Source organism: Microcaecilia unicolor, chromosome 4, assembly GCF_901765095.1.
Source record: "Microcaecilia unicolor chromosome 4, aMicUni1.1, whole genome shotgun sequence".
NCBI lineage: Eukaryota > Metazoa > Chordata > Amphibia > Gymnophiona > Siphonopidae > Microcaecilia > Microcaecilia unicolor.
In genome coordinates, this window is record NC_044034.1 from 309,247,922 (window position 1) to 309,258,932 (window position 11,011).

Below are 11,011 nucleotides of genomic sequence, written 5' to 3' on the forward strand. Positions count from 1 at the left end.
CCTTTCTTCTTCTTGAGAATTTTCTCTTTCTCTATACATCCTACAGAACAGTGCTGGTACTGATACTTCTGTTCACAATGCCATTCTTGTGGGGTTTTTTTCCCACTTTACAGCAATGTCTGGAAATTAAAATGTCCTAGGTGATCGGTACTATAAGCTTTTATTTATTTTACTCAGCATGAAAACTTTTTCAAGAAATGCAAGTCTACCAAATCACATGTATATTTTTACACTCTTCTTCCCAGCTATCAATGATTTAGAGAAGTTCTTTTGGACTGGGTTATTAAAACACATTTACACTTAAAAGAATATATTAAAAATATTGTATTCTATGGCTTGAAAGTGTGCATTATTTGGAACCAGCATCATTTCCTGTCTCTGTTCATATCTTTGCCATCACCAGGTTTTCCATCACTGCCAACAGACAAGCTGATGACCTCTGCTTCCAGGGATAACCCACCTCCTCCACCCCCCAAATGTAAGCCTTATGAGATAAACAGCCAGCGGAACTCCACAGAGGTAAGGCACAGGAGAACATGGCATAGTGTATCCTAAGCTTGTTCAGAAGCCTAGGGCACCACACTAACAGTAATAGATTATAATTATACCTTATAAGTATTATGTTTTTATTTTTGTCACATTTATAGAGCATATGGTGCACTTTACTAAGACATTTATTTATTTTAATATACACTGATTGCACCATAGTGCTTCTAAACGGCTTACAATAATTCAAATTGTAAAAAGGGGAGAAGGAGTAGGAGAAAGAAAAGAGAAGATAAAGAAGACAAATTATAAAAGAAAGAAAACTGGAATAAGAGCTAAGCAGGGGCAGTATAAGAAAGGGAGTCACTTGATACCATGATAAGTATTCTGGAATAGCCAGGTCTTCATCTGCTTTTTGAATTTAGGGAATGAAGTTTCAAGTTTATTCTCCAGTGGTACTGAGTCCCATTAATGTGGACTAGTGTAGCTGAAGGCACTGTGATGGGTTGTGTCCAGCCATACACTTGACAGAGGAGGAAGGGATAACAAGGCCTGCTGTGAGGATTATAGGTTTTAAGTAGGATTCTAGGGAATCAGTAAGTTTGAGAGATAGGAGAGATTGGAGCAAGATCTTTATAAACTAAGCAGAGGATTTTGAACTAAATGCGAGCCAGTTTTCAGAGATGAGTAGTGGAGGGTACCAATATCAAATCGGCATGCACCATGAAGGAGCTTCACAGCAATTGACTGTAAAGTTGAAGTCGCCTAAGATCTGAAAGAGGTAAGCCCGAATGTAAGATGTTACAGTAATCTATGTGCAACGTGACCGAGATAAGATCAAAGTCTGGATAATGGATAGGGGCAGGAAAGGCATAACTGCACATATTCTATGTAAAGCAAAGAAGGCCTAATGTAATAACAATCTTATTTGTTTTTTTAAGGTAAATTTAGCTTTGAAGGTAATGCCTAATATGTTCACTGATTTGCCAAATGAAATAGTGTGACCATTAATAATGGGCAGCAACAGTGTAAATAAGTTCAGGTAAGGGAAATGTGTGGCTTTTGGCTATGTTGAGGAATAATAAGCCAAGCAGACACTGATTGTAGGTAGTTATTAAGGATGCCTAGAGTTGAGATAGTAGATTTGAAGATCATCTACATAGCATGGTACATCCTAGTGACTGGATAATGATAAGAAGGGCTGAAAACATTTTGAACAGGCTAGGTGAAAAGATTGACTCCTTGGATACTCCACAAGCAGTTGACTGAATGGATGATAAGGTGTCTCTGTGAATTATTTGTAAGTGTGCTCTGAGAGAAAGGATCTAAGCCAAGAGAGGACAACACCAGAGAGACCCAAACTACGGAGGCGAGTGATTAACAGATTAAGATCCAGAAGATTGAAGGCGGCAGAAAGGTCCAGAGAAATCAGAACAGAAAGTCCCTGTCTTTTGGAGCTTACAGTCTAGTCAAGACATACAGTCAATATTTAGATAAGTGGCTTTGAGTTAAAAAATGAGTCCATGAGAGAGAGAACTAAACCAGTAGGATATGAGAGGGATTAACTGAAGAAGACACAACTTTGAATGAAGCTGCAAGGAATGAGGCACCTTAAGAGAACAGCTTATGGAGGAATTGATGTTATCACAGGGGGTGGCTAACTGTGGAGCTCTGCTTGTGTGAGGCACTAGATTAATCAAAAATATGCTTCAGAACTTGAGCTTGACACCAACTTGTGTGAAAGATTGTTGACGCAAGCCTGGCTGTGCTTATATGGTAGCCCAGGAGAAAAGTGGCCATTTTCAAGATCTGGCCTGCTCTGAAGCTTTCTGTGCAGCACGAGGCAGAAAGAATATGGCAGCTGCAGCACACAAGGCAGGCTCTGACTCTGAGCTGCAGAGTTCAGAGGAGGAAGAGCAGACATCTTGTTCTTGGTCAAAACTGAGAACAGAAATGAGAGCCTGGTTCAGTCATATTAAAACCAGTATCAGAGTGGTGAAAGTGGATCTGAAGAGAGATGTTTTGGTTATTGGGAACCACAGAGAGGAAATGGAGTTGCACACTGAGTATTTGGAAAGCTTGCAAACACATCTCATCAATTCAAATTAAACAGAGAGGAACTGTTGGAAAATCTGAAAGACCTGGAGACTCAATCAGGATAAATAATATCAGGATCCTGGGCACCCCAGAAAAGCCTAAACACCCGAATTGCAAATGTCACAATTCTTCCAGTACTCAAATTCATTCTGCCCAATATTCAGAAGGATTTTTTTGGGCAGGAGAGGCTATTGCCCGGTTAAATCCACTCTTACTGTCTAAATACTTATATTCAGCGGCATGTAATTGAACAGTTTTGCTGAATATCGCCATAGATCACCGCTGCATGTCTGAGTAGGGCTGCAGCAGTCTGGGTGGAGCTTGGGTGGGTCTGGGAGGAGCCAGGACTTAGCTGGTTAGCAGCCATATTCAGATCACTAACTGGTTAAGTAAGTGCCAAAAGTTAGGACAGCAAAAAAGATGTCTTAGCTTTAGCTGCTGAGCTAACCAGGCACCGGTATGAATATTGCCTGGTTAACTAGCGGTAGTGGCATTGGAACTTCCCAATCCCCCCTCCTCCCAAAGATAAAGAAATCCTGCCCCAAGCCCCCTATCCCCACCTCAAAGTCCATAGTTGTCAAATGAGGGTCCCGCTCCCCCAATCCTACCTCAAAGTCCATGGTTATCTAATGGAGGTTACTGACCAGGGGGGACAAAATTGCCCGGGCCTCCAAGGGGGGCCCGGCACCGCAGTCTCACCTGCCCTCTGTCGTCGACCATCTGCCACCGGGCTGGGCCCCCTGCATTGAAATCTCAGCGCATCTCACCTCCGTGTGAAAGCGCTGCAGGCAGCAGAGCAGCAGATCACCTCCCTTTGGGCCTCCTTCCCTCCCTGTGTCCCGCCCTCGTCTGACGTAACTTCCGCGAGGGCGGGACACAAAGAGGGAAGGAGGGCTGAAGGGAGGTGATCTGCTGCTCTGCTGCCTGCAGCGCTTTCACACGGAGGTGAGAGGCACTGTGATTTCAATGCAGGGGGCCCGGCCTGGTGGCGGACGGAGGGGGCAGGTGGAGGGGGGAGCGGCAGCGACCTTGGGGGGGGGTGGAGGGGGAGGGACGGGGCCCAGCATTTTGGCGGCCCTGTTTGGAAGGAGCCCTGGTACATGGCCCCTGGCTGAGCATTTTCACTGCAGTTGCAGAGCTGAAGTAAATTGGGAAGAGAGATAAAAGGGGGGAGGGGTGGAATCTGTGGGTGGTTGTGAATGAAGGCTTATGATGACAGATCCCTGCCTTTTTTTTTTTTGACAGTGTCAACAACTCAGGAGAATAAGTTTGGGTTTCCCTATTCCTGTACTCTGAAATGTTAATTCTAATAGGCAGAGCCTATGACACCGGATTACTGTGTGTATGTGTGTGTATATCCAATTGTGTTTATCTAATATGGTGGATTGCTTTTCACTTGGCAATGTGGAACTAAGATGACTTTGTGTCTGTGTGTTTGTGGTTTCTTTTCCAGATAGCACCCCCGCTGCCCAAACGGGAAAGCAGGCCCCCTCCTCCACCTCCCAAGACCAGAAAGTCCAGTCTCCTAAGTCCAGAACAAGAACCACAGTGATGATTTCTGACCAGCTGCAGACTCTGAAAGATCCTGAGAGAAAAGAGGCTAAAGCTATGTATACCTGAGCCAGAGAGGGAAATTTGGTTTCAGAAATATCCCCTCTGGAAGCCTGCCACTCTATTATGGGACTGCTGGATGGTCTCTGTGTGACTGCTCCAGTTAAAGGTTCAGAGACACCATTTACTGCATGCAGGAAGCAGCAGACAAGCTCAGGATATGTTCTCTCTGGAGCTGATGTTATCAGCCAGTGGCCATTCTCCAAAAGGGTCAGTAAATTGTTGGATGTGACTTTATAGCATAAATAAAGGGGATATATGAACAGACAGACCCAGAGCATCTAATCCAGGCACCTTACCGGAATTCTTTTTACACAATACCGGACACCTGAAAGCAACATGGCACCCACCGCAGACAGACCTTAGGTAAGGCAGGAAGTTAGTTCAGCTAAGTATCATCTTCCTGTGGTATATAGAAGGTGAGATCCTGTCACAGCTGATTTAGCTTTGCAAACATTTGAGGATACTAAAGAGAGAGACAAGCATTCAGTCTGTTTAGAAAATAGTCTGAATAAAAAGGGCTGTATAAATTTGCTGATTAATATTAACATATCCTTTCCAGATACTGTATTTCTTTATGTTAGGGCTTTATGTGCTATCCTATGTTCTTTGAAAGGCTGAAGAGAGCTCAGTCTGTTTTGTAAACTGTTTTACTAAGACATGCAAACCAGTCTGCACCGGGAGACCCCTGCAACCGAAGGACAGCTGTAAAAAAACAGAGCATTCAGTATTTAATTTGGGTTTAAAGGTGAAGGAGGATATACTCGGGCTGCTCACATGCATTGTGGGAAGTAAAACCAGTATAAATGTATTCACTTAAATTTTGTTCCACTTTCCATAATGCTGTGTCATACTTTAGCACATGAGTCAGCTAACCTGGAGGGAGACATTTTTAGTCTGGTAATGTTGTCTATGACAAACACTGTCTCACTTTCGTTGTTATTTTATCAGTTTTTTAATTACCTTTCCAACTCTCTGACTAAGGCACATAAGGCATCAAGTAAAAATCAGAATGTAAAGACAGTGACAATTAAACATTGATTAACACAAAAAAACAATTAACATCAGACCATGAACATCAAGACAGTACACAGACCTTATCACTTCCAAATGCCCAATCAGGTTAACCATTTCATCTAAGCAATTCTGCATGTCAGGTCAGTTTTATACCACTGAAATAACAGGACTTTGTTAGCAGTTTTACTGTCCATGCACTTGCATGGCTCGAAATAACACCTTTCCAGAGTACAATGTGAGCTTTAACTGGAGGGAGATGGCCTGTGTAGCATTGTGCATCACGGCTCATTAGATGTGCATCTTCATGTGGACGCTGGATTATGTGTTGAAACACTTCCCACAGTCTTGAACTGAGAGTGCAAGCCATTAATTATGTAGTTGTGTTTGGCTCATGTAAGTACCACAATTTGAGCATAGCATAAAAGTGTTATCATGATTTGGCAGTGTAGACTTTCACTAATTCAAAACATTCTGCTGTATCGAACCCCAGAGCAGCTGTGATATGCCTGCCAGAGGTGAACTGTACACTTGTTCCATACCCTCCTCTCACTGCAGGTATGTAATTCTTCCATGCTGTGGCATAGCCGACTACAACTGTGCATCCTCTTCTGAGAATGAGTTCAGGGGAAGGTTATGTAACCCAAAAAACATAAGAATAGTCATACTGGCTCAGACCAGTGGTCCATCTAGCCCAGTATCCTATTTCCAACAGTGGCCAATCCAGGTCACAAGTACCTGGCAGAAACCCATTTAGTAGCATCATTCCATGCTACAAATCCCGGAGCAAGCAGTGGCTTCCCCCATGTCCATCTCAATAATAGACTATGAACTTTTCTTCCAGGAATTTGTCCAAACCTTTTTTTAAACTAGATACGACAACCACTGTTACCACATTCTCTGGCAATGAGTTCCAGAGCTTAACTATTCTTTGAGTGAAAAAATATTTCCTCCTGCTGTAGAGCTTCATTTTGCTTTTCATTCATTGAGATGAGAAATTGTGAAAAATTAGGGTAACAATGACCAAGTTGTACCCTTGAGAATGCTGAAAGAACCTGGGCCATACAAAAGAGGGATAGAGAGTTAGTGCAGAAAGACATGTAGCATTTCAGGCAAGACATGAGCTGCTGAGGGTGGCTTTGAAAATGGAAGTGGCAAGCTGAACCAGATCTGGATTTGCCCCCAGTGCATTTTGGAGTTCAAACTATTTTAAGAATAGTAGGCACTAAAAGTACATAAGTAATGCCATACTGGGAAAAGACCAAGGGTCCATTGAGCCTAGCATCCCGTCCCTGACAGCGGCCAATCCAGGTCAAGGGCACCCGGCAAGCTACCCAAATGTACAAACATTTTATACATGTTATTCCCGAAATTGTGGATTTTTCCCAAGTCCATTTAGTAGCGGTCTATGTACTTGTTCTTTAGGAAACCGTCCATCTCCTTTTTAAACTCTGCCAAGCTAACCGCCTTCACTACGTTCTCCGGCAACGAATTGCAGTTTAATTATGCGTTGGGTGAAGAAAAATTTTCTCCTATTTGTTTTAAGTTTACTACACTGTAGTTTCATCGCTTGCCCCCTAGTCCTAGTATTTTTGGAAAGCATGAACAGACGCTTCACATCCACCTGTTCCACTCCACTCATTATTTTATATACCTCTATCATGTCTTCCCTCAGCCGCCTCTTCTCCAAGCTGAAAAGCCCTAGCCTCCTTAGTCTTTCTTCATAGGGAAGTCGTCCTATCCCCGCTATCATTTTAGTCGCCTTCGCTGCACCTTTTCCAATTCTACTATATCTTTCTTGAGATGCGGTGACCAGAATTGAACACAGTACTCAAGGTGCGGTCGCACCATGGAGCGATATAACATCCTCACACCTGTTCTCCATACCTTTCCTAATAATACCCAACATTCTATTCGCTTTCCTAGCCACAGCCGTGTATTATCAACGACGACACCCAGATCCCTTTCTTGGTCCATAACTCCTAACGTTGAACCTTGCATGACGTAGCTATAATTCTGGTTCTTTTTTCCCACATGCATCACCTTGCACTTGTTCACATTAAACGTCATCTGCCATTTAGCCGCCCAGTCTCGTAAGGTCCTTCTGTAATTTTTCACAATCCTGTCGCGAGTTAACGACTTTGAATAACTTTATGTCATCAGCAAATTTAATTACCTCGCTGGTTACTCCCATCTCTAAATCATTTATAAATATATTAAAAAGCAGCGGTCCTAGCACTGACCCCTGAGGAACCCCACTAACTACTGAAGAGAAGACTAGACGATTTAATATAAAAAGTTTATTTACAATTGTACTGCATACCTTTTATGAGGTATGCAGGAAGCATGTTCAGACAAAGCAGTCAGAGAATGCTTAAAGGCACAGATCTCTCATTGGTCTTATATAGCTTTCTTTGGCATCTGACTATACAACATCCCTGTGCAAGTCTCTGAATACCACAAACTGTTAATCATGTGCAGAACATCTGCTTTCTATTACCCCCTACCTTCTATCCCACAGACTTTCTGGAGCCTGCCTCTGGCTAATGTGGGCCCCATCATGTCCCAGGAGATTTTAGTGTTGAAACAGCTAGCTCTGCATGTTTTTTTGAAGCATTCCACTCCAATTTTTTATACTTTTATTCAACATTTTTATGCTTTTGTTCAACAAATCCTCCCTTTTGAGGCCTGGTATTCCAGGACTCAAACATCTGTTTTAGCTCCAGTCTGTATCCTTACCTCCCTTCTAAATTTCCTCCCCCCTTTGTTTGTGGCATTCAGTTTCTGCACGCTTTTTCAATATTTTTGGCTGACATATTAAAGTTCTATTTATTCTGAATTTCAGTTATCATTGTTATTTTAAAAACATCCTGGCACATCTTTGCAAACATGCTAATACATGTTGCATTAAACAGATTCAATTGTACTAGGGTACAAAATTTATATTTCTTTTGAATACAGACACTGAGTTTCATCAAAGGGAAGTACACTGTCATTCTTATGTTTCATATAAGAACAATTATAAGGATAATGCCCAATTGCATTAGTTAATGTGGCATTAAAAATTACACAAATTAAAAGCATAACATTCATTGAATCAGTTGTTACAACATTCTGCGTGTAAGTGCACTTTATCGGGAGAATGTGTTCAGTTGTCATACTATTAATCAGACACCAACATGATGTCTGTGGGTACTTGTCCATAAGCAAGGCTTGCTTATAAATAGTCTCATTTGTCCAATGAAGGTTTTCATCATCTTTTACACAGGTATTATTGGGATAACAGACATGATTTTATCATTGTAGTCCCATATATCATAGTTGGCAAGGACAAGGATGATGTCAGTCAGTGGGCACATATGATACAATCAGTCAAATTCAACATCTTGGCCACTGTAACAAGTCTATTATCATATGTGTTCATTGTCCATTAACAAACAACAACATCCCAATACCATCATGTTTCGGGACATGTTTGTTTATTCTTTGTCCATTTCAATATTATTAGTTCGTCGAATATCTGATAAGTGTATCCAAGAAGTATGACCTTCCAGACAGGCAGTGGTCTGAGTAAGGGCCGTGATAGCAAAAGGCCCTACATATACAGGATCCTTCCATGTTTTATGTGTAAAGTTCTTTCGTAGCACTAGGTCACCTACTTTAAAAGCACAAACATCATTAGTAGTTCCTGCCTGTGATATTACATTTGTTCGGATCATATCACTTGTCAGGTTCAACATAGGTTGTAGCTTTTGCCAGTACTGAGCTGTGCTATCAGTACTTGCTGTCTGCATCGGGAAGAAATGACGTCCTGTCTGAATTTGGAATGGGGTCAATTTAGTACGCCCATTAGGTTGGGCCCTTATAACCATCAAAGCTAATGGTAACAAATCAAGCCAGGTATATGGTTTACCTGCTGTTTCCTTGTTTAAAGCCTTCAGTAATACTCTCAATTTAGTTTTTTAAAATACCATTGTAGCGCTCCACCAAACCATTGGAGGTGGGGCGATACACTGATACTTTTCTGTGTGTTAAACCCATAATCGTTTCCATTTCTTTCAAAACACTGTTATTAAAATGTGTCCCGTTATCAGAAATTATTCTAGACGGACACCCATGTCTTGGCATAATATGAGTTACCAGGCATTGTACCACTTCATGTGCTGTCTCCCTTTTACATGGAAATGCTTCTATCCACCTTGAAAAAGCATCCACCCAAACTAACAAATATCTTTTTCCCTGCACTGGAACAATCATATCAGTGAAATCGATATACCATTCTTTTGCTGGGCCTTCTGGTATTGGAAGTGTCCCAGGCGATATTTTAGGACCTCGTTTAGGTATGTTAATATTGCATACCATGCAATTTTGCACAACCTGTTGAATCAAGTTATCAATTTTCAAGGTCCAAAACCTTTGTTCAAACTGTTGTCTCATTGTTTCCTTATTCCAATGCATGGTTGCATGCCAACCAGCCAATACCTTAATCGCCTGGCTCATTGGCATACAAGGTAATCCTTCTTCTGCATTAAACCATTCACTTCCCAATTTCATACATCCTCTCTTCAACCATTTTTCACTTTCCTGTCCCTCTGGCTGCCACATTTCAATCTTATCTACATTCGTAAGTGGCCCTTCCTGTGTCTGTCTAGTATTATACAAAATCTTTTCACTTTGCTTAACCACCTCCGTTGCTGCTGCATCAGCCATTGCATTACCTAGTGCCTCAAAGGTTGGCCTTTCAGTGTGGGCCGGGGTCCACACAACTGCAGTTTTTCTACCTTCACGTTCCCTTCTTGCCAAAATTTCAAACAGCAATTTCCAATATGTGTAATGTTGTAAATTTTTACCTGCACTGGTTATCATCCCCCTACGCTGCCATTTTAATATATGATACTGTAGTGAACTTGCAACGTAACCACTATCAGTATATATAGTGACATTTTGAGTCATATCAGTGTGTTGTAAGGCCGTAATAACGGCTAAAAGTTCAGCATGCTGTGCAGTCTGGTTAGGAGGGGTTTTATATTGTACTTGCATTATCTTTCTTAGATTCTCATCTACCTGCACGCAGGCAAAGCCTGCAACAGTCCTTTCACAAGCTCCATCTGTAAACCATATTAATCCATCAGATAAGGGTTCAAAAGTAAGACAGTGAAATGTAGGGATTTCTATAGTATCAATCTCAATCTCTTGATCAACAGGAAAAAGCAGATCTATCTTATTTCTCTGTTCTTTAGTTAATGGTATTATTCTTATATCTTGTCCTAAAAGTACTGCTTGATATTTTCCAAATCTAGTGGCTGTCAATGCTGTTTGGCTAGGGCTCAACAGCGTTTTAATCGTGTGGTTGGTATGTATTACAATAGGAACAAAAGGCATTTGTGCTCTCCATTTACCTACTGCAGCCACTATAGCTGTCAGTAACTTTGGTATTTCTTTCATTCCCTTTTCCACATGATTAAAAGAGCCTGACAAAAAAGCTACTGGTGCATTTACTTCATTGTTTTGATTAATCATAGCTGCCCAACTATTTCCCATGTCTTTTACCCATAGATGCACAGGTGATTGGATATCTATTACTGCTAACGGTCCTGGGGATAACAAATCCCTCACAATCTTAGCCAATGCCATCTTATCCTGTTCTTCCAATACAATTAATGTATTCTTTGGTGTGGCTGCGGGCAGTTTCAAATGTTTATAAAGTCTCATTACTTTTTGTGTATAATTTGGTATCCATTGTCTGCAGTAATTTAACATTCCCAAAACAGCACGTAACTGGGTAACTGTTTGCGGTACCGGA

At 41.5% G+C, this 11,011-nt stretch overlaps 1 protein-coding gene across 1 annotated transcript in view; it reads left to right on the forward strand.

Annotated features, from left to right (window-relative positions):
* Positions 1-5,912, forward strand: part of DOCK5 (dedicator of cytokinesis 5) — a 291,277-nt gene extending 285,365 nt beyond the window's left edge. The window contains exons 51-52 of the mRNA XM_030201825.1: positions 404-519; positions 4,037-5,912. Coding sequence (XP_030057685.1) covers positions 404-519; positions 4,037-4,135 — 215 coding nt within the window. The 3' untranslated portion in view covers positions 4,136-5,912. The remainder of the gene's footprint in view (positions 1-403; positions 520-4,036) is intronic.
* The last annotated feature ends 5,099 nt before the right edge of the window (positions 5,913-11,011 follow it).